This window comes from Conger conger, chromosome 1, assembly GCF_963514075.1.
Source record: "Conger conger chromosome 1, fConCon1.1, whole genome shotgun sequence".
Lineage (NCBI taxonomy): Eukaryota > Metazoa > Chordata > Actinopteri > Anguilliformes > Congridae > Conger > Conger conger.
In genome coordinates this window covers 55,041,281-55,065,998 of record NC_083760.1, presented here as the reverse complement: position 1 = coordinate 55,065,998, position 24,718 = coordinate 55,041,281, and the positions used below count along the sequence as shown (strand labels likewise).

Here is a 24,718-nt window from a genome sequence, read left to right as displayed (position 1 = left end):
GACGTATCACGTATAGGCTAATGCAGTTCTGGTTTCTCCCGGGAAACAAAAGTTACACTTATATGAAGCAAGTGGTTTATCGATATACGGGACAGATAAATCATTTTATAACAGCTGGAGAACAAGATGTTTTCAATAATTTACTTGTATAAGACATGGATGTTTTCATTTTGCAAATAATAATACTAGGCTACTACTACTACTACTACTACTACTACTACTACTACTACTAAAAATGATAATAATGAACAACTTGTTTTTTTGTCATTCAGCTGAGAGATGTCCCTTCTTCTCAGCATGCGGCGGCACAGTTTGCGTCTGCAGCACCAGCTGCATCGCTGGAGCATTTCCGCGGATGCGAGCCACCTTACAAACAGCGAGCTTGCATCTGGCATCGCGCGCTCCAAGTCATACAATAACTCCGCTGGCAACTCGTGCAGAGGGAGCTGGTCCTCGGATTCAGAGGACTCTGTCATTTCCATGGACTCTAGCAACAACCTTTACAATGTGGTACTGATCGGAGAAAACGGTGTCGGAAAGTCGGCGCTAGCAAGCATTTTCGCGGGTGCGGCAGACAGCATGGTCAGCGACTGCGACCTGTATGGAGGTGATTAGCTAGACTGTCAGCGTCGCGCTGTTGTGCGAAATAACTTGCAAAATAATAAATGCTGTGGCTGGAACTCTCAAACAAAGCCAATGTGTTCTTCTTTTAAAGGAGAAGTGTGTGAGCAAACGATGACAGTTGACGGTGAAACTGCTACCCTCACTTTACTGGACACTTGGGACCCTCAGGTGAGACCCTTTTATAAGACTTAATAAATTGTAGCATTGTGTATAAAACCATAGAAAACGTTAGAATTATGTCCATCTGATACCTATTTGAAATACATGTTTTTTTTCATTTCATTTCAAATTCCTGAATCTAAAAACCCACAAGCTATTTTAAGCGATTTAAATGTAGCTTTATAATACAAACCTTTGCCCTCAAGAATATAAAATTGTGGAAACTGAATGGAACCTTTGAAAAATAGCACGTGTTCTTGACTGTACCCTCAGGATGAAAGTAAATGGAGCCAGGACCAGTGCATGCACGCGGGCGACGCCTACCTAATCGTGTATTCGATAACGGACAGAGCCAGCTTCGAAAAGGCGTCCGAGCTGCGCATTCAGTTGCGCAGGGTCAGGCAGTCAGAGGATGTCCCGATTATTTTAGTGGGAAACAAGTGTGATCTTGTGCGGTGCAGAGAAGTGTCTATCAATGGTAAGTTGGATGTTTGAAGTTTCCATGTTTCCATGTTTTTAGGAAGGACAATTCAAAAGCAAAATTGTTTTTGAAGTTTGATGCCCAGTATAATGCAGCATTATGACAAAATTGAATTGATTCTGGATAGAATTTTCATCAGCCTTGTTGGTCTCCATACAAAGTGCTAGTTTTTGTCCACTAAGAAACAGATCTATGTTCTCAGTATTTTTTGGTGAACCCAGTAAAATATAGTGCTGCACTACTATAATGATAATGTAATGGGAGCCACCCCGTTTTGGATGGGGTGACTGAGCTACACCTATCTTTCTCCTTGCAGAGGGAAGAGCATGTGCAGTGGTGTTCGACTGCAAGTTCATAGAGACGTCGGCAGCAATGCAGCATAATGTGTGGAACATGTTTAATGGCACTGTCCGGCAGCTGCGTCTCAGGCACGATAGCAAGGAGGCGAATGCCCGACGTGAGGGGCTGAACAAGAGGAGGGAGAGCCTGCCCAAGAAAGCCAAGCGCTTTCTGGACAAAATAGTGGCCAAGAATAACAAGCAGGTGGCATTCCGACTCAGGTCCAAGTCCTGCCATGACCTGTTCGTCCTGTAAACAAGCCCTGTTCTGTTCAGTCACAAATACCTTGTACCCTTCGTTAATCAATCTATATTAGATTGAATTTTAAAAAATGAAGCAGAGAAAGTTGGTACTTCACTTTTGTCTGCCTGTGGTAGGATGAACTATCATGTTGGAATGCTTCTTCCTCTGACCATTAGATATTTTTTCTATCAATATATTGCAAGTGTATAAATCAGCATAGCCCGATGTTAAGATTTGCACAAAGACAACAACAAGAACAAGACTGTTGCAGAGGACACCAGGATATTTACTCTGGGTTATCTGCTAACAATGATGAGGAGTCACACCCCTCTCCCAACAACCTACCCACATTGTAATGGTAGATTGGAAGGCTGTAGCTTTTACGTAATCACTGACTCACATTTTAAATAAACATTCTCAAGTGCTTTCACATAGTAATCATGGCAACCTTAAATCACAGAATAAGAAGGCAATATTTCATTGATGTGTAGTTTTTATATGTTGCATAGTAACAGCTTCTGTATTTTTGAATATCATTCATTATTCACTGTTAAATTTTGGATAATGTTTCATTGTCATCATGATATGTCCACAGAAATCAAAATCTTTGTGAAAGAAAAAATTAAATTATATTTTTGTAGTTATGTCTATTGATTTCAAAACAAGTACTCCTGAAAACATTTATTTATAATGCATTCACGTATAGCTGTTCAGGGGTTTTTCTTCATTATGGCAAGAATTATTTGGTAATTAAATGTAGAGGTCTTACCTGCCAGTCCTTTTGTAATTACTGAGCTCACCAATGCTTTCTTCTAAATGTTGTTCCAAATAGTTGATTTTGGTAAGCCTATTGTTTGCCCTTTGACTGTTTTTCTAATATCTCAGCCTCATAATTGCATCATTGACTTTCATTAACTCTGGTCCTCATTGACACATTTGACTAAATGGTGAATGGTTGGCATTTATATAGCAGGATGACTATGTATAAAAAGTGTTTATAAAATGTATGTATATAAAATAGTTTTAAAAAGCTGAAAATCTGCCACAGTACAGGGCCAAATCAAGAAAAAGTATGTCTTTGTCCTAAGACTTATGGAGCTCACTATATAATGGTAATATACTGGTGAATAAATCCTTCCACTATGAGACCAATAATACTGCACAAACAAGTTCAGTTTTGACTCCAGGACTTGTTGGTGCACAATGAGTTGAAAACACCAAAATGCTGAAGATAATCCAAGTGGAAAGGCTTGTGGGATTAAAGCATCACATATTAATAGCCTTCAACCTTGTGTGAGTGCCCCACTCCTGTACTGTGTAGAAAAGGTATTATGATTGTTTGCCTGAATGAATATGATGTTGTACTGTAACATGATGTTCCATGTTTCTTTGGCCATGAGCCCAGACAGAAGAGGGGAAAGAATATTTGGTTTAAGAACACCTGGAACATGTAGTTCTTCTTTGACTTCTTACTGTCACATACCGTATATAGTGGCTTATCCTAATTCCTGGACACATACGATCACTGTTGGTCCCAGTACTCTCATGCCCTCATTTCTGTACGAGGGTAGGTACACAAGCAACAACAACTTTTAGCAAAAGGTTGTAATATAGATGTGAGGTGTGGTTTATTCATCAGTCATGTGAATAACCTCCAGTCATTCATGGGGCCTTGCATAATACATGCATAACATCACTGGATGCCTAATTATGGCAAACATTGCTGCAAAAAGAGAAAAAAGTAACTTTGAGAGGCGGCAGTTTGGGTGTCTGATGGCAGCTTCAGTGACTAAAACACTGTGACTCAAGCACAACAACATTGTCTCAAGCAATTGATTATGTTCAAGGGAGAGAAAGTGACAGTGAGGGGTAGTAAGCATGGTAGTTCAGGATCAACAGAGGTGTTGATAACACAAGCTTGTTTGAAGACTGTGGGGGATATCAGGAAAGATGTACTGGAGAAGGGGTTTGAGAATGGGATCCAGGGAGCAGTTAGTTGGTTGATGAAGTTGAGAGAGGTCAGCATCTGTACGGAGAGAATGCAGAGAGAGAGAGAGAAAGAGAGAGAGAGCGAGAGAGGGTAGGGGGTAGAGGTGTGGTAATGAGTGGACGGAGGGGGAGGGTTGCCTGGTGAAAGGATTAACTGATTAACTGAGAGGATAATCTTACATGTCTGGTGACAAAGAGACAAAGAGAGAAGTGCTAAACCGAGATAGGTGTGTTAGCAGCAGTTTCAGTTGATAGCAAGGAGAAAAATTCAAGAGATGGTTTGGATGTATTGATGTCAAAGGAGAGGGTGTCAGGAGAGAGAAGCTGCAGAGATTGCTTCGTACAGTGACATCAGGAATGTGTTGAGAAGATAGGAGTTGAGAGGAAAGTGAAAGAGAACCTCTTAAAACATGGTGATCAGAGTACTGGAAGGTGATCTGAGGATGGGTGAGGAATAGTTTCTCAGGGTCATGAGATCCAGCTGGTTTCCTGCTCAGTGAGTCAACCATGACTGTACAGACATGAGTCAGACAAGCACACTTCATGTGCAGCTGAACAGGCTGCGGTGAGGGAAGAAATGCTGTCATCCTGGTCAACTGCAAACTATTTTTGTGTTGCAATGGCCCAACACCAAATTTAGTGACTTTTGGAACTACCGTTTTTTTATTATCTGTACTGTGCACCAAGTGGGTGGCACCCCATAACAATGTCTACGGTACTCCTTCATTTATTATGGCCAATGGCTCAAACCAGCTCAAGGCCACTTACAAAGGTGCCAAAATGCTATTAAAAATAAGAGCTTCCCACTAAAAATGGGGGGTTGTACTGGCGGCTCAAACCAATATGAGCTCAAATTCCACATCGGACAGCTTGTTATCTTACTCCAGTATTTATTATAGGAGAGGTTAGGATAATGTTGCATTGGTTCAATTGGTCCAGCAGGAGGATCAAAGAAATGCACATTTACTTTATTACAGTTGTGGGCCATAAGACTCAAGAGCAATATTAATTTTGGATACCTCTGGAAAAACATTAGCCTTGCCAACTCTCAGAAACCTGCTTTCCTTTTTAACCCTTGTTAAGCATTTACTAGTACCCGTGAAAAAAAGAGATAAGGGACAAATATTTGTTAAATTATTTAGCTCAATGCCAGAATCATTCTAACTCACAATGCATGTGCAATAAAGTAATTATCACTTTGAAACAAAAACCCTGATCTTGACAATTGATCAATTGTTATATGTGATAAGCGCAAGGTGCATAAACAGGAATGATAACTGATTCTTGACCAGGACATTAACCAGGGAATTGACCTGAATACAGTAGGTGAGAGCAGGGCATATCGTCACAATTTTTACTCTTTCTTACATTTCATGGGTACATACTTTGCATTAATTACATCTTAATATCTTATTTCAGTACAGAGTTATAGACAGTTAAGCCAAGGGTGTGCACTTTTGAAAACTTGCCCCATCAGTGGGTAAGTTGTCACACTATGTGGGGTCACATTATTTTCATTCAAAACCATATATAAATTCATCAAAGGAATCAAATTGTCAGTGATGAACCTGTCAGTAATCCCCATGAAGAACTGCAGACTGCATCCCCCTTTAACTCCCAATTCCATTCAATAATCTCTATGATGAAAAACAGCAGAATTCAACCCAACCCATTCCCAAAATGAACAACAGCAGAACACTGTGGCATGTGGGAGCTGTAATATACTGTAGATCTGACTAACATAACTCTTCAGACTCCAATTCATAGTTCCAGCACATATAAATTGCCTGGTCTTGGGTACAAGCATCAATTTGATTCAGTCAGACTCAGCAAAAACCCTATCTTGTGTAGTCCAGGGATATGTATGATGCTCTAAACTATAGTCCCCTCCAAAAGTATTGAAACAGCAAGACTGATAACACATCTAGATGTAAATACCAGGAAATGAATTACAACCAAAAAAGTATTCAGTGTATTGCAAAAACAATGGCATTGGCCTTGCTGTTCCAATACGTTAGGAGTGGACTGGGTATGTCTATATAATTATCCATTCACAATAACATTTGTACCATTATACAATCAGCAACCGAGTTGCTGATTACACAATATCACAATGATTTTTGAGCAAGTCCTATGTATCAATTTATAGTAACACATAGATACATGAGATAACTTCCCCCAAACCAAAGTGTGCTAATGTTAGCTATATCTCAAGGTCAGCTGAACAGATTCCTTATTCTCTACTCTATTCTGCACAAAAATATAATTTTGAACATTCATACCTATAAAATACTTTTGAAGGTGACAAATAAGAAAACTGTCCTCACCTCAGATTACTGTGACTTTGACCACATGCAAACAGGAAGTTGACCTCAACAAGGAGGGCTAGAATAATTTGTGCTGACTGGGTATAGATTTAGAAAACCTAGACCTTTCCATGACATTGGGGAGGTTCAAGGCCCAGATGCAAATCTGAGCTGGTTTGATCATCAGTGATGGCACCCTTGGAAACGCCCAGACAGGAAGCAGTTCAAAGTTTAAAGTCTGCTGGACCGGATTGCACAAGCCTTTTCCAGTCCTGAGCCAGGCTCCTTTTCTGCACCGAATCTTGCGAACGCCCCCTTTGCTGTCTGCTTCCCTGCCCAGCCGGTCACCTCACCATCCCCTTCAATCAGACATGGTGTGTGTGTGTGTGTATGTGTGTGGGGTAGGGGGTGCGGTGGCGGCGGGCTTGGGTAGGAATTATGAACTAACTAACTATTGTAGTCCTAATGTTGTCATATTTTGATAATGAGTATCATTGAAAGAAGTTACACATTTATGCCTGATTCTCAATCTCAAAGGAAATGCATAGAATGAATCCACATAGCACCATGAAGTATTTTAAAAACATACATTTGAAAGACAAGGATTCTGAGAGACAAGGAACTAAGAGGCCTGTTTTTGGATTCTTTCAATATGAAGGATATCTACACTCAGTGAGCACTTTATTAGGTAGGTATTAGACTTATTTTTTAGACTTATTAAGTCTTCTGCTGCTGTAGCCTATCCACTCAGAGGTTTGATGCATTGTGTGTCTTCAGCATACCACTGTTGTAATGCATGGTTGTTTGCGTTACTGTCACCTTCTTGTGAGCTTCAACCAGTCTGGCCCTTCTCCTCTGACCTCCCTCATTAACAGTGCATTTCTGCCTGCAGAACTACTGCTCACTGGATGTTTTTAGTTTTTCGCACCATTCTCTGCAAACAGTCTGGCATCAACAATTATTCCAAAGTCATTTGGATCACTCTTCCACATTCTGACATTTGGTCTGAAATCAGCTGAACCACTTCACCACGCCTGCATGCTTTTATGCATTTAGTTGCTGCCACATGATTAACTGATTAAATATTTGCACGAACAAGCTGGTGTACAGGTGTACCTAATAAAGTGCTCACTGAACGTATGCTTTGCACATGCGATTATGAGAAATCACACCTTCATAACTCATCCCCTCTATTAACAACCCCCTAGAGAACACTCCCATCTGGGCCGGCCTTGCACCTGTAATGAATATCATTAGCAAATCATTAGGTCCAATAAAATGCTGGTGAGTTAACGTTTGACTAGCACCAGGCAAGTGTCCTCCATTGTTCCCTCGGTAGTCCAAGGAGTAACAAGGGAACTCTCTCAGCAGGTATGTTCAACTCTCTCCTCTCTTTGAAGACTTTATTCTTTCAACTCTCATTCATTTTAAATTTGAGGAATTAAAGGCTGGGTCTGACTTGATGGTTCAAATTTGTCAATGCTGGACTTTTGACGGTGGGAATTAAGAGGTCTCGCCTTTACGAAACTGAAGGGGTGTTGGTCTGTTGGAGTGTTCTCGTCACATAAGAAGAGACAAGATTAAAGATCTGCTCAAAGGTTAGTTTCAGGTTAGTCTGAAGCCATCCCATTGAAATAAATACATAAAATAAAACAGATCTTAGTGAAGTTAGTGAAGAAAATGAATGGAGGTGAGCAAGAAGTTTGAAAAAATAGTAGAGGTCATTCATTTTCTCCTGGGCTGTTCTTTGCTCACTATGGAGTCTGGCTGCCTTAAACAGAAGTAGGCCCTATTTTCAGGTTCCAGTTACTCCATTTGGGGATACCTTCCCATTATACATACAGGGAATATCAGGAAAGCTTATTTTTATTATTGAAAAGTTGAGAATACAGTTTAAATATTAAATTTTTACTGTAAAGTGTTACTGTGCTCCAAAACTAGAGAGATACTTTCCAATTTTTAGTCATTTGGCCACACTTGACCTTTTAGTCCTATGTGACCCAAACTCATAAAGGGCATTCAGAAGTAATACCTCAATGTCATTACAACAACATGGAGTACAATTCTTATGTGTTTTTCTGTTATGTTATGATGAATATGACCTTATACCAGTAATTCAGTCACTTATTTATTGTCATATCAAAGGTGAATATCACAGGTGCCCATAGTGGCACTGTGCCCTGAGGTTACTTTGAGGACTTTTCAATGTCACCTTGTCGCTGTCAGAGTCACCTACTAGAGTCACCCTTCCTCTGATAAGAATCAATCACCGAAACCAAAAGTGGACTGTTGTGAGATCTGACAAATATAACAATTTAGATATTGACGTTTTCTGCATATGTAGCTACATATATGCTAACATCCGGCAGTATGTTTGGACTGTCTTTCAGCTGACCATGAGATACATTTCACTGCATTTGTTGCCTTGCACAGTACACAATAGATTGTCTGCCATTTTTAACATGATCAAAACAATGAGTTCAAGTAGTTTTGTGGTTTGTTAGCTTTGTGGATTTAATCAGTGTGATCTCCAATGGACAGTAGTCTTTTGCATTTAACCTTTTCGGTTCCAACAGGCGTGCAGTAAATCATCAGCTCTTCAATCATTGCATTCAATGTTTTTCACAGCCAACACATTATGCTGGATTTAACTCTACAAAATCAACAGAAAGAATAAAATATATGTATTGATTTATATAAATATATGTATTTTTGGAGGTTGTAATCATTGGAATGCATGACCACATTTGTTACATAAACTGTACACAGTGTGTGTGTTTGTTTGCAATTGTAACTGCTGGAGATTATTTGACACACCCTAAAGCCAGGTTCCTCACAGTATATCCGGGTACATTGAAAAGACAATACTATCTCTTATCTCAGATAGACCCATTAGGTTAAAGTGATTTCTGTGATCAACTACCTACAGTACCCTGAACAGTTATTTCTTATTTTTGATATAATGATTAGAAAAAGTGATATGCATCAGTTACGTAGATAGTGGAAGTAGTGGTAGTAGCCATCGTAATTAGCCATCTTCCAGCACCTTTTTGCTTCTAAGTCCAAGGTCATCCCATGCATGACCTTTCCAATGATGACACCTATGACTCAAAACGTGAGCGGGCTGAAATGGCCTTTTAGCAGATAGAAACGGATGCCCTGAATTAGAATCAGATGTATGACATTAACATCCAGAAAATAAATGCTGAAAAGTGTTGTCGCTCCATTTTATTGCCCCCGGTAAGTCCTTAAAAATGCCCCCTTGTCAATGTCAAAGATCAGCTTGAAATTGATGGAATTCATCTTCTGGAAGAAGGTGAATATGTTTGAAAATTAAACCTAGGGGAATATGTGCAGCTGATTACTGACTTTGTTTAGCTGGTACTGAGCACACAAGAAGTAACTGGCCCTTAGACAACTGACTTATTACATCTTTGTGATGCATCTCCAATGAAATAGAACTTATGATTTTTATATTGTGGAAACATATTTGAAGTCTATTTTTGTCTATTAATTCTGCACACATAGTGTAGTCACTGAAAGCGTGTGAAAAACTCACACCCAATCCTAACATTGATTTCCTCACTCCAAAGTCTCTTCTCAGATAGGACAGAGATAGCATGTGAATGAATAACTTGCTGTAGGGATCCTATGCTGTAGAGGCAATCTGCTGAGTGAGTTTGGCTGTGAGAAAAGGGCTGCTGTTATCCAAGGCTTTTTTTCCTTCCACAGCCTTCCCTTTATGTGTCCGGTTCACACTCCATGCGCATTTAGTTGTGCAATGAGCACTCGTTACTGAATAGCCATCACAGGGGACACACATGGCAAGTGCTCTTTAAAGAGGGGGCTGCGTGCTTGCTGCTGCTAAATCGTCCATCAAAACATCTTTCATTGACTGAATTTCCTGCCAATGTTTTATCCCCCACCTGGGCAGGACCCATCACTGCTAATGCAAGATGCTTCCAACGTCATATTTGATGGCCCTGGCTCTTCTAATTGGTAGAGTAAGTAACCTCTGATTCATGATTAGTCTGTGATTAGCCATGTCTTGCTGATGAATATTTTCAAGCGTTATGCAGAATCAAGGAAAGATGGTATACTTAATTTCTCTGAATGGTCTGTAGACTGCAAACAAAGAGAAGAGCTACCTTCGTGGCATATTAGATTCATAAATTAAATGACCAAAGGGCAGCTACTCCAACAGACAGTTCATGACCTTGTTTTTGGAATTTTAATCTGAAGAAGAATTTCTTCAATATGTTCAATAATATCTTTTAATAAGAAAGTAGAGTCCATATTGCATTATTAAATGGTTATCAACCAGGCTGTTCCCCTTTTCCCAACATTGAGGATTGTTGAGAAGTTCAGCACAACTGCAATGCAAGTTTAGCTTAATTTATGCTGAGTTTATGTTCACTTCATCTCTTTGTATTTTTTTAGTCCTGCACACACATTTCAATGCTAAAACTAAAAAAAGATTTGGGCAGAGGAATCCATATACAATTTCATTATAATATTTCATGACGTTCCGAGTTGGCCTGGTATGTACTGTAGACATAGTCAATTCAAATTAAGGTGCCATTACCCAACCAGAAACCACCATTTCAATGCCTCAAAAATCAACTTGGCATTCACATTTCATTGATATTCATGGAGTCAATTGCTTGGAGATGGGACATTGTATTCAAATAATATTCAAGTGAGCCTCCTGGTGCTCGCAGCTGAAGCTCTAGTTCTGTTACATTATGCCCCTCGGTCCGCAATCAAATCCCCATCATAATTGTGCCAGTTATAGTAAGGCAAGGGGTCATGCAAGGAGACCCACATGCGGCACAAGGAGAGTAATAGTGGCATATCCCTTGTTCATTGGAAGGATGCCCATGTCTTCAGGCATGCAGTTATCTGCAATAGCTGCAATACAGGTGCGCAAATATACTTGATCATTCCAAATACAAATGAACAACCCAGCTCAAAACCAATTAAATTCAATAAAAAAAATTTGTATCACGCTTCTCACAGAAGACGGTCCCAAAGGTGCTTTACAGAATAACAGAAGGAAAGGAAAATACCAGCCCTAAGCCGCCAAATAGCATATGAGGTAAACAACTCCCTAGTGGAGAGAAAAACCCTCAAATAGTGTAGCGAAAAAACTCCCAGATGGGAAGAAATCTCAGGAGGAACCCGGCAATAGGGGAATGCCCATCCTCCGCTGGCCTATACTGTAGGTTAAGCTAGTAACAGTTCTGGTACTAACTAGCTGGTAAAGTAGAATGTAGAATGTAAAGTATGCAATGATAATTAAGGGATGTAAAGGATGCAATGATAATTCAATTATGTTTATTACAACAACTTTGCATTTTAGTGACCCTAGCCCATCAACACTGCAGTGTGAGAAATTCTGGTTCAATCCCACAGTTAGTCTATTCTGGTTATCTCTCCCACTTACTCTATGCTACAGTAAATTCCAAGCAATGCGGCCATGTGATACAACGTGAAGCACACAGTAACAACAAATGAACCTGAATATGTGCCGTATTTTGACTGACTTGCTCTGGTAAGAAACGGTAGAGTTGTAGCACATTACTGCACTCACAGGCTGTCGGAGAGGGATGGGAGGACCGGATTGGAGCAATGGGGGACATGGTCCTGGGGGTACCAGAGGGAACTGAAGTACCATATCCAATCTTTCAGGTAGGCATTTGTTTGACTGTGAGCTAAAAATGGGTTTCTGCTTCTTTAGAAGGGAAAGATATTTGTTCATTCCATTGGGTGCTAGTTTATTAACAAGGCAATGGACTGCATATTCTTTATTTACTTTAGTTTACAATTGACAGGACACATCCTAGCTTTCACTGTTCTCTCGCACCAGCTGATATCCCAAGCCACATTTCACACCAGCTCAACACCTGGTGCAGCCTGCCAACACATTTTGTCACCATTCATATTGTATAACAGCAATACCAATTCTGCAAGGACAGGCATTATGTCGGCATGCACAGAGACACAACAAAGCTAATTTACCCTCTGATTTATTGCATTTCTCAAACTGCGCATTAGATGTGTTTTTGCCCCCTCTTGCAGTGAACCCTTCGATGGGGCGTATACCTGCGGTGATCTAGAAAGGGATCATTAGTTGGGCTTCTGAGTGGTGCACCCAGTCAAGGCACTAACTTATTGCAGCGATGCATCCCACAGTTACTATAAAAACTTTTTAAAAAATTGTTTTTAAAAGCTTTGAAGAAAACAGGGCATCACTGAAGGTCTTGTCTCTTAATAGACATATTAAGTATATGGACCTGGTTTGAAATGCTTTTGTCACAACCTCTGTGTTTGTAACTTGTGTTTCTGGCCTCAGTTTAAATCCGCCCACCCTGAGGTGGTGTCATATAGCATGACGGGCGAGACCAATGGGAAAATGGCCATTTCCAATGAAGGCTGGCTATACCTGGTGGAGCCATTGAATTGGGCAGAGGAATCCATCTACAATGTACAGGTATGGTGTCATATTATTGACAGAAACAGATCAGATTCAGGACTATATATTTCAGTAAAATATATAGAGCTGTAAAAACCCACGCAACATTGCTTCCTGGTATTCACAGGATTTATTCATGAGGATTTACTGCCTGGAACGGTTTCAGTGCTGTTAATTATTCACCATGCTTTCGATTTCTGCCGTCATATACATACTGTACAAATGTAAAAATGTACAGTAAGGGAAATGTATGTGTGTGTTTGTATGTTTAAATATTAGAATCATCAACAGTCATTACCAAAATAGAAGCACTTGGACATCCAAATGAATGAGTATGTGTCATATACTTGCCACACACATACACTTAATGCTGTTATTCCTCGTCTTGTCTTTGATTTGATGTGAAAGCTCGAAGCCCACTCCGACACCGAGATAGTGGATGGACCGTGCTCAGTGACCATAAACGTAAGGGACATCAACAACCATGCCCCGGTCTTCTCACAGACAGAATACCACGGTGAAGTGATGGAGCGGAGTCGAGCTGGTGTGTACAAGACTGCCCCCCCCAGTCAAACTGCTTTTTTGCTTAATGGCTATATCTCACCTCACACTGCCTTTTCTGGATAATACATATAAGAGAAAGCAATCTCCATTCCTCAAGAGCTGCTGTTTCTAACGCAGTGTTCAGCATTATGGTCAGCAACCAGATGATGCGTTTATATTATCTAGCCACTGTGGCCATGCTGTCTTTATGCAAATTTATACTATATAATATTAAGATACTATTTATTTTATTTTAAGATACCATTGTTGCACAGTAAGCCCATCTTTTTTTTACATTATAGCTCTGAATGTTATTATTGTTACTATTGTCAAATGGGCTTGATGTTAACATGACTTAACTGTTTGGACTGCCTATGAATGCGTCCCCCAGGTCTCCCAAAAATGGGAAAGAATGCATTTCTGCATGGTTGTGGTCTACAGGGGTTATGTCTAAGGTCACTCTTAAAATCGGGCGGGGAAGAAGAGGCTTACATTACTATCTATTGCTCTCTGTGCTGATTATCGTCGACAATTTATTCTTTTAAAAGCTATATAGCTCCAGGTCCATTTTGAAAAATAAAATATCTTTTGAATGTTAGTATTTAGCATTTATCTTGTGTGTGTGTGTGTGTGTGTGTGTTTGTGCATGCGTGTTGCATTCCAGGTGAAACTTTTCTGCGGGTTTCTGCGACTGATCTGGACAACCCTGATACCCCCAATGGCAGGCTGAGCTACAGCATCGTGAACCAAATCCCAGACCGACTCAAAAAGCCTCTTTTCCAGATCAACAGCATAACTGGGGAAATCTCCATCACGCCAGACGGTACGTAGCAGCACTAATCTTCTACTGTATCTCTCCCCTGATTGAGGCTTGATAAGCATGTGTCTAGCAAAGTTAAGGGTCAATGGATTAAATGCAGTTTGGTGTTAGTGAAGTCACCACCAGCCTGCATGGACATCACTGGCTGTAGGGGCAACCTTTAAACTCTGAAATAGCAGTGTTTAGTGAATGACACAATGTAAGGACATGGAGACATAAAGATGTTTTTGTAGGACACTTCATTTAGATAAACTTATGAATGTTTTAACTTGCAGGAGAGGAGCATCTGAGAGCCAGAGAAGGTATTCAGTATGGAATGGAAGAGGACCCAGAAGGCAGCGTGGACCACTTGAAGAGAAAATTTGATGAATACTGTCCTCAGAGCAGCAATGTCCCCTACGAACTGAATCCTTTCTACACCTGTGTTGAGCGATCAGGTCAGACTGTTAGGGCCACGTAAAAGGAGGACAGCGTGAAATTGATGTCTTGACTGTCATTCACTGTTTAATGGGCCGTTTAAAATCTTTGTGCCCTTTCACAAATTGTCTTTAATTGTTACAATTAACTTAATCAAAAATTCTGACAAGAACAATTTGAAAAAGTACCTCTTGGTGTTTAATGCAATTTCCCTGCACTTTGGTATTTGTAAATCTCAAGAATCTGAAAACCCACAAAAGGAATGTCATATGGAACTGGAAAATCCAGATGAATCCATTTGAAAAATGTTCTTCTCCTGTTTCCATGGGACATTTTCTTTGGCCAATAATATGCTAGATGTTACATATGTATATATATATATATATATATATATATATATATATATATATATATATATATATATATATATATATCATTGCATATATTATTGTGTCATATATATTAGCAAAATATTACTTGAGATTTAATCTGGATTTCTGACCAAGCTGATATAATGGTAATGCCATCCAGTGCTTACACCCTTCTATAGTAAAGTATAGGGTCTCAAAACCCTATACTTTTTATATCCACATTGGATTTTCTGGGGTGATGGGTCCCAAAATCCCTGGTGGAACCCCTGCTAATTAGAATAGGTGCTCCCCAGCAGATAAGAAACATACCAAAGTCAAGGTATTTGCCAATGGTAGCCTGTAAGTTATGGAAAACAGCATTAAATAACGTTAAACTGTTAATGGTCTTGAATTTGTTTTCAAATAATAATAACCAGTTTTATAGTGATATTAATATGTCAAATGTATACTTATTTGCAAGAAAGAGGGACCATTTCAGTCCTTTGCTAGCAGAAAGTTCTGATAAACACATTTGATCAGAACAGGGACCTCACGTGCTTAGATCTGGGCCATTTTGTTTGGTTTGTTTCACAGGGCACTAAGGAGACACAGCTCATCACACTGATGTTTTACAGATTTCATAATTTGAAAATACAGTGTACTGTATAGTGTAAATGCAAAAGTAGAATAGTGACTGAGAAAAGGAGGACTAAAAACGTGCCACACAGATAGATGGACTGATTAAAAACGTGCTCCAGACTGTAATTAAGAGTGAGCTAATAGTCACATGCAGGGGCTGGAATTCAACTGACAATTTGATGACTGTGGCCTTTATCTTTATAATACTGTAGATGTACACACAAACTCATCGGCAACTGTTTCTGCCGTTTAGGAAATGGCTAATGCAGCCAGAGAAATCCTCTATCCCAAATCCTCTGAACACCGACCAATGTGTTCTCATTCTATTTTTGTACTGATGGATTTATTTCTTCAGTGAGGTTATTATATTTTCATCCTGTTGCTCACCTCAAAGAATAAAACAATCAAGCATTGCTAATATCACCCCTCATTAACTGCTCTCTTAATGAGTTGCATGTGCACTTTCCAAAGCAACTTGTCAAAATTCTGTCTTCTTCTTTTCTTTTCTTCCAGCATCTATGAGGATGAACCCAGAGGATGACCCGGACTACACCCTAATAGTCAGGGTCCAGGATCTGGAGGGGGCATCTGAGAATGCATTCAGCGCGAACGCCAAAGCGACCATTACTGTAAAGCAAAACCTGTGGCGTAGCCCAGGTCCCATAAGGATTCGTGAGCACCTGGAGGCTGAATATCCAAAGAAAATTGCTCAGGTAAGCTCTGGCCAGGGAGGTAACAGGTGGACCTCATAGTTTTATGACCACTATTTTTCTCGATTCATAATTTTAACACGTATTAAAGACTGTCAGCGTCTAGCATTTTCAGCTCAAGATTTGTTGGTTAGGTTTGATCCTATGGCACATAATCAGCCGTTGTCATTAAGAGTTAATTTATATATTGTTATATTTATAAATGTTTTGTCTGTAGGTTCAGTCGAACAATCCTGGAGCACTTTACACACTGGGTGAGAAGGAGAGATTCCCCAAGTTCCCTTTCTCTATAAATGAAGGAGGCGAAATATTTGTCACCGAGTCTTTGGACAGAGAGGAGAAAGACATGGTAACAACTATATTACATTCTGATCCATTACATTACAATAAGTACATAAGTACAGTAAGTACACTACATTACTCATTTTCTGTACAGGTGGACTTCACCAGGGCCACTTGTGCACAGCTTTTCTAAACCAATTCACAGAAGGAAAAATTTTTTAACCACTTTTCAGTTAGAATTCCAATTACTTGACTGAAAATCCATACAGCTGATTTGCAAGCTATTCTTGAAAGCTTCGTATCATATTCTATCATATATCTGAAACATATGGCTTTGGTGTGAGGATCCTATTCACTATTTTAAATTATTCATTTAAATTTTACCTGGGTGGTCTAATGACCCTGATGTGTCATGTGTTTCAGTATGTGCTGGTGGTGTTTGCTAAAGATGGGGAGGGCACTACCTTGGACAGACCCATGGAAATCCCGATCATTGTGGAAGATGTCAATGACAACCCACCAATGTGTGAGGAGTCGGAGAGGGTGCTTGAGGTTCAAGAAAATGAGCCACTGGGTACAGTCCTTAATTTTGTTTTGCAAACATGTTTTTCCTTGTACATCCATTTTCTTGGCCCAACATCCACCAGTAATTCAAGAGAGCACAGACAAAAGGGATCTCTCTACTGAAGCACCTACCAACCACTGCCCATTTAATACTACAGCCAACATACATTCCCTTCCAAGCTACACAGTCAATGGGGCACATTTGTGCAGTTGCACCAGACAGACAGTAAATGCCCCAAACTCCAAAAAGAGACATTTGTGGCATCCCCGCTGTAACTGTAACCTTCCATTTCTGTGCAAAGCTGTGGTCGATACCAATACCAGATAGCCTTTGTAGCATTGTACCCAGAAAACTAGTGCTTTAACAGAATGCATTACTATCAGTCCCCAGTCTTTAAACCCTGTTTATTTTCACATCACTGTGACTGATATATTTTTATTCTATTTTATTTAGCATTTACAAATTAGCCGATGCAATCGGGTTACAAAAAGTGGTACAGAGACATAATTTAAACTATTTGTCTGCAGGGAGCCAGATTGGAGCCATTGGTGGTTATGACCTCGATGAAGAAAATTCAGTCAACTCTTTGCTCAGCTATCAGCTTTTGACACATGAGCCGACCTCTTCCTCTGGCCCAGTGTTCAGAGTTGATGGACTGAGTGGCAACATTCAGGTTGCAAGCATCCTACCCAAGAGGACGGAAATCCCAGAGTACCACCTCACAGTACAGGTCTCTGACCAGGGAGGAGCAGAAGCAGGTACATTCATTATGTTGCTAATTATTTGCATACTTCCTAATACCTATTATAAGGGATGTGTATCAAGAGCTTTGTTAAGACACCAAATATTTCTAGCACTTGACATTACATGCTTAATACATTTTACTCATCTTCTCTGTGTTTTCTAATATTTATTGCCTTCTGTTGAAACATATTTGACTCACATATAAAAACTTGATTTACAGGTTTAAGCAACACATGCAAGATAGTCATCAAGGTTATCGATATCAATAACGAGATCCCAGTGTTTGAGAAAAATGATGTAAGTATCCTTAATTTTGCTGCAACAATGTTTAACAAGAGAAGACACAAACCAGATTGATTCTATTCGTGCTGTGATGTATTTGCCCTCCTCACCAGTGGGAGCACACTAACTTTGGCTTCTGTTTTCTATTCTAGTACGGATCAGTGGCAACTCCTGAGGACTCACCCCCTGGTACCACTCTACTAACTGTCCTGGCCACGGATGCTGATGATCCTGGGACTGGAAGCTCACAGGTGGAATACCACATCACAGACGGGAACCAAGATGGGATATTTTCCATTGATGCAGAGGGACACATCAGAGTCGCTAAGGTAACAATCAAACTCAGACTTGCTTGATATATTATTTGGCTCACTGAGGATAGTATATCCAATGGAGAACTTGAGAATGAGACCTAGTCCTTGTTTCCTTTTTCAAGCCCCTCGATTTTGAAAGCAAATCCACTTACCGCCTACAAATCGATGCCACCAATCCTGAACCCCTCATACCAGGAGTGAAATATGACTCCAGTTCGACTGCATTCGTCAGCATAGAGGTCACCAATGTTGACGAGCTCCCAGAGTTTGACACGGACATCTTTGAGGTGAGCGTTCCAGAGAACGCTACAGTTGGAGTGGCTGTCGTCAAAATGGATGCCAAGGATCCAGAGGGTGGAGAAATCAGGTAATCAGTCAGTGCCAAAAGCCCAACATATTGCATATAACATAAGTTAAAAAATTAAGTAAAGAATGGAAGCTGATGATATAAGATCACCAGTGACCAGCGAGCATTTTCATTCTCTGTTTAATTGTCTAGATACAAACTGGAAGGCGATGAAAATAACTGGCTGGAGATCAACGAAGAGACTGGGGAGATAAAGACGAAAGGCAAATTGGACCATGAGGAGGTGGCAGTGATCAATGTCAAAGTCACTGCTTACGAGAAGGGTAAATACATTCATGCCCTTCCATGGGTACACCACTGAAGAAGATAAAGAGTCCTTCCACGCATTCTGATGCACTGTGAACACGGGCCTGTATTGTGATTGGCTGGACAAAATAACAGAAATTCCCTCAGTCTTTAATAAAATTCCATAGGCTCCCAGGTGTAGGCTGCAGGTTTAAATCCAGGATGCATCATTAGCCAACTATGACCAGGGGCTTCATTAATAGTCTTAGTTGGTCATTAAATGGTCTTATAATCAAATTTTATCTTAATTAGTTACTTACACAGAAACCAATGAGTAAGTAGGTATTTATAAAATCCCACTTTGACATGGATATGATCGTAACTCCATGTACAGTTCATACTGGACATTAAGTTATGCTGGTTATGTGGAGACACAGCACATTTGAGGGCTGCACATGAATCCCCAATGTGGGCTCTGTTCACGCTTTAGGAATTACATTAAAATCATTTAATCAATTTTAGACATGAACAGTGCAAGAGATTCAAGCTTATTTAGAAGAAATGGCATTCACAAGAATTGGTCATTATAAACCACATTCATATGAGTTCAAAGTTCATTTCAGATTTAGCTCCGGCCAATACATATCACAGGCAAGTAAGACCCAGATATACTAACATAAGTATGTTATTTTAATAAATCAAGCAGAAGTACAACTTGGGAAAAGATTTTATGATTATGTTAAAGTTTAAATCCCAGAATTTTTTTTTAGATGGGGCCCCAGGCAATACAGTGGCACAACCCAGTTTGCCTCCCCACAAAAAAATGGTCGGGTGATTTTGAGGTTCCACACTGCGGAGCCTGGTGCGTGTGAAATGAACATTCACTAGCAAGTGGGACTGCACACACTTCAGTTGCAGTGCTCCTGGTGAGCAGGGACAGGTGGCACAGCGGTGACTGCAGATTTGAATGGATGATTCCAAATTGGGGCAATAAAAGAAAGAAAAAATGCCCCTAAAAAGGCAAATTACCCTTTCATGCACTTTCTTTGTACAAACTAAACATATATATATATATTTTTTTTTCTACTGTTGTTAAATGGCGAACATATGACACGGAATTATTATTGTTATTATTCATTGGAAATGCAGGACACAGTGTGATTAGCGATTTCACAATCGGTTGTACTTCTTCTTCTTCTTCTTCTAAATTGTCACTAAATGAGAGAGAACAAATGCATCAAAATGCTTTTGGATGACTGCCTTCTCTCTATCCACAGCATCACCAGAGAATGCAGTAGAGAAGGACGTTACTGTCCGGATCCTGGACGTAAACGACAACGTTCCCAAACTCAAAGAAAATCAGGGCTTTATGTGCAAAAAGAAACTCACGCCCGTTTTTATTTACGCCGAAGACAAGGACAGCCCTCCTTTCGGCAAGCCATTCACTTTTGTTATAACCCAGCCCAGGAAGTATCCCAACTGGCAAATTGAAGATGTCGATGGTATGTAGCCCGTGCACCTGACCAAAAATTGTATTGTTTTGCTATGTTGATTTGTTCCAGTTGATAAACCATGATAAAGTATGCACAATTATGAAAATTTGAATTTCACACAATTATCAGATTTCTGATTAATAATTAATTATTTCTGTCACTTATTTCATAACACAGTGAACACAGTGATAATTTATGCAAATCTGTCTCCTGCTGCCATGATTAGGCACTTCTGCCAAACTGGTTTTGAAAAAAGCACCAGAAGAAGACAAAACATTCAGTCTGCCCATAAATGTCAAAGACTCCGCAGGTGTGGGAGTGTCTCACGCGTTTCAGGGTAAGTGTGACCAATTACAACATCAGCCGGTACGTAAGTATTCTGATTGTGAAATGGGCTAGATGTATGAAGCGATGTACCAGTCATCAGTGAAAACAGGAGCTCCACTTTTTACATAGATTAGGAGAACACTTGTAGAATGTTGGATCTTACATTTTAACATGTTTTGGTAAAGGTAGTTCATAAGTAAGGATATAGAGGCTGTGTACTTGGCTGAATGTGTACCCAGGACTAAAGCCTATGACATCAGTGAGTCATCATCCATTAATTATAGTGCACTGTGTCGATTTTGGACATGCTTTTTCTCTTTCTCCCCATCAGTGCGAGTGTGTAACTGTACAGAACTGGGTTACTGCTACATAGAGCCGGGACGCCATGGATTTAAGTATGACCTGCCCACAACAGTGGGAATCCTGGGAGGAACTTTAGCCTTCATCGGTTAGTGTGTTTCAGCAGTAACAAGATTCTTTTGCCTCTTTTATCACTTTTATTACCTCCTGCCATTGAATTCTGATGTTAATTTGCAATTAATGAGTTCATGATATTTATATTTTTCTATCTTAATTATTTATTGCGCAATTTGATAACGCTACTAATAATATAATGTCTTTTATAAATAATATCAATATCAATAACAACAGCATTAATAATAATAATAATAATAATAATAATAAAATAATAAAGATGTGTGTTTAATTGTTTAAATGTTTTAATCATGTGAATCTGGGGATTTACTGATTCTGTCATCGCTTTTTCATTTTTATTTATACAGCTGTGATTCTGATCATCGCTGTACACAGATCTAATAAGAACCAGAAGAAACTGGCCAAGGAGACTGAGGACACAGATGCCATGTTGTAAATGCCAGCATCACATTTTTATATTACAAGTATGTTGGCAACAGAATCTCTTCAGGAAATATCTATGTTTTAATAAATAATACAATTTATGTAATAACTGATTTTACTTACTAGTGTCTATACATTTAGAATCCCACTAATTGGCCTTTGAAAAGCAGCACGTAACTTATTTTTCACGATTTTGTTTAGCTGTCTTATAGCTATTTTTGTCTTCATTCTACAAGACTCTGAGCCCAAGAGTTAACTTTAAAAGGGAATCAATTTCCCTAGATCAACAATTACACAGAAGTACGATATGAAACAATTCTTAATTCGAAGGTTCAGAATATAGCTAATCTTATTAGTGGTGTTATTCATTGAATTATGTAATTCATAGATAGGTTATATTTGTACATTAATAAATGTCCATATTGTAGCTGTTCAAAATAATCTGTCTGTGTTTTTCCTCATACTGCTGTTAATCTTAGATCAGGCATGAATTTGACAGTTTACAATGTGTTCATATTTTTTTTGCTAATTGTTTGCCCATGTTAAATAACCAAATGGATGTTCTATAAACAAACAAAATGGTCGGCTCTGGCATTCCTTCAGTGTACTGTACTTCCCTTTTCTTTTCTGTGTAGCTGCACTAGCAACCCAAACACACCCCTTTATAAATATTCACATTGATCACAAAATCACAGCACTCCACGTAATTTTAAAATAACGACCATCTGGTTAGTACTCCATATAGACAGGCTGTTAATTGCCATAATTGGTATTATGTTGTTTCAGTGTCCCAATAATAACACTTGATTGGTTTAAACAATGACAAATAAAATGGAGAAATTGCTAACAAATATTTGCTGTTCCAATTTTGATCTAGGGTACACTACTGTACCTGTATTGGAAATGGTATCACATTATGATATGAGGTTATGATATGATATGATATACATTTAGGGCTTGCACTGCTGGAAGGTGTTACTACAGAATTACCAAATACTTATCCAGAGGATTTTTTGTTTTCAATCTCAGACAAGCTATAGACAGGCTAGCTATTTGCGCTCAATATATAACATGCAACTTTAGTTTTGGTAACTATTATGAAACCTGACTTTCTTATGACCATCAAGCTAGCTAGATAACTATGTTAAGACAGCTAAAATGTATTCAGCTGGTCAACTGAGTGTATGTAATTAAAAACCCAAAACTTTATATTTCATAAAGTTTATGTACTTATTTTGGTTGCACAAACCTGTATGTCAGCTACTTCAAAGAACGTGTGACAATTAGTGAGCAAATTACTTTTTCTTAGGTGTGTATCTTCAGTTTTTTGTTTGGTTGGTTTTTTTTTTTACTGGTTTTTTTTGGGGGGGAGGAGGGGTGTGACTTGCACTGTCTAGTTCATAACTTGTGTGAATAGAGTAACACCTTTGCTGTGCAATGGTCCAATGTACTGGTGTGTAACTGTGTGAGCTTGGATTAAAACATGACCAATAAAGTGGCAGTTAAACTTCAATAAGTATATCAGTGACTGAACATATTCACAGATCTGGAGCAGCCTTTTTAATGGTAACACTAAGTCACATAAACACGGTGGACAGAACACTGTGTCAGTGTTGGGTGATGCTGGGAAGTTTCACCCATTCTCACATAACCAAAATAGCCTACAGTATCTATGGAAAGGTGCCAGTGCACTGACGTCCAGTGCACTGTCATGCTGAATTAGCCAATGTCATGCTGCATTTGTACACCTTTATAGCCATAATAACAGAATCAACAGACAAAACAACATATTAATTGATAATGAGAGTGACACTTACTCAAATACAACCACAGGGTCCATTAAAAATCAACCTTATCTACTCCATCTATACTCTTTGAAAATGGAAATGTATCAGAAAATCGTTGAACTTGCCCAATGCATGTACATCAATTGTATATCCAAAACAGCTCATTTGGCCCTAGGTTTAGCTGCAACAATATCACTTCAACTGCGCATTTCTATTAAACCACCAACACAATTCCCTGTAAGGTAATGCTCATTTATGCACTAAGCAGACTAGCCATCAGCCTTGATGGCTTTCAATCCCTTTGATTGCTGTTTTTTACTGCATTAAGCTTCTTTCAATCTCTGCCTTGCCCCATATAAATGATAAAATGGAATACTAATTTGGAGTGGATTAATATCCATTCATTTTCCCTTCATTTTGGGGATTACTGCTAACAGTATATTATAAGCAGTGAGGGCCTGGCTGCTGGGTACATTGGTGGAAAGGACTTCAGTCCAGACATTGGATCATCATAAACCTCTGGCCTGCTTGGGTCTAACGGATTACCTCACAGCCATCACATCCAGATTTCACTCAAAAAACTCACATTAGTGGTATTTTAATACCACTCACATAAGCATGGACAATAAATGGCTGTTCAATTTTGTTTTTTCAATTTTGTTGGATATTTAGGTAATTTCAGAGAAAATGGCAATGAGCATTCATTTCTCAGGCCTTGTGCAAATTGTGATCTTTTCTGGCAATGCTATAAAGATTAAAATATTTCTGTTTTCAATAAAAAAAGATTAATTTCAGAAAAAATAGGCGACTCATGCTACCAAAAACCCAAAACAAGTGACAAGGCAGCTGATTAATTACATAATACAAGACATTACTTTGAAAGTGGTATTCTATAGAGCTTCTGTGTATCCTGAAGGCTTTCTTGAAGAAAAACAAGAAGAAACATTCTCCCAGTTTCATGACACTGAAAAGAAACCATCACAAGGCGGCTGAGGCTGAAGCTGTTGAGAAACTCCAGCTCTCAGTGTAACGACGAGATACAGATGGGAATCACTCCACTGTTTAACTTTACTCCTTACTGAGGAATGAATATGATGCTGTATTGTGATGTCACTGTTTATATACTGGACACAGATCTTTGGGAACCATTAAGACACAATATTTCAAGCCCCCTCACGAGGAAAAGCTTGTGGAGGCTGACCACATGGAGAAGATGTGGGTCTGGCAGTTATGCTACATTACATTTAGGGTAAAAAATGGTAACAACAACCCACTGAAATGTCCTTTAAAATAACTTGAAAAAAGCACCAACATCTTTTCTCACTTCTTTGTTAGAAATGAGTGGAATAGTAATTATCAAAGACATGTCAACAGTCAGT

General features: G+C 39.2%; 2 protein-coding genes across 2 annotated transcripts; both read left to right on the top strand.

Annotated features, from left to right (window-relative positions):
* Window positions 1–279: 279 nt before the first annotated feature.
* gem (GTP binding protein overexpressed in skeletal muscle) lies at window positions 280–1,883 on the top strand. The gene is made up of 4 exons (XM_061263712.1): window positions 280–607; window positions 716–792; window positions 1,057–1,261; window positions 1,581–1,883. Exons 1-4 carry the CDS (start codon window positions 280–282, stop codon window positions 1,856–1,858), a joined length of 888 nt encoding a protein of 295 aa, XP_061119696.1. The 3' UTR covers window positions 1,859–1,883.
* A 5,591-nt stretch (window positions 1,884–7,474) lies between these two features.
* cdh17 (cadherin 17, LI cadherin (liver-intestine)) lies at window positions 7,475–22,873 on the top strand. The gene is made up of 19 exons (XM_061259432.1): window positions 7,475–7,512; window positions 10,076–10,145; window positions 11,737–11,832; window positions 12,497–12,634; window positions 13,025–13,160; window positions 13,824–13,982; window positions 14,255–14,416; window positions 15,899–16,098; window positions 16,313–16,444; window positions 16,801–16,951; window positions 17,470–17,700; window positions 17,907–17,983; window positions 18,121–18,297; window positions 18,405–18,649; window positions 18,782–18,912; window positions 20,152–20,376; window positions 20,594–20,704; window positions 21,026–21,142; window positions 21,477–22,873. Exons 2-19 carry the CDS (start codon window positions 10,098–10,100, stop codon window positions 21,563–21,565), a joined length of 2,625 nt encoding a protein of 874 aa, XP_061115416.1. The 5' UTR covers window positions 7,475–7,512; window positions 10,076–10,097; the 3' UTR covers window positions 21,566–22,873.
* Window positions 22,874–24,718: the final 1,845 nt, after the last annotated feature.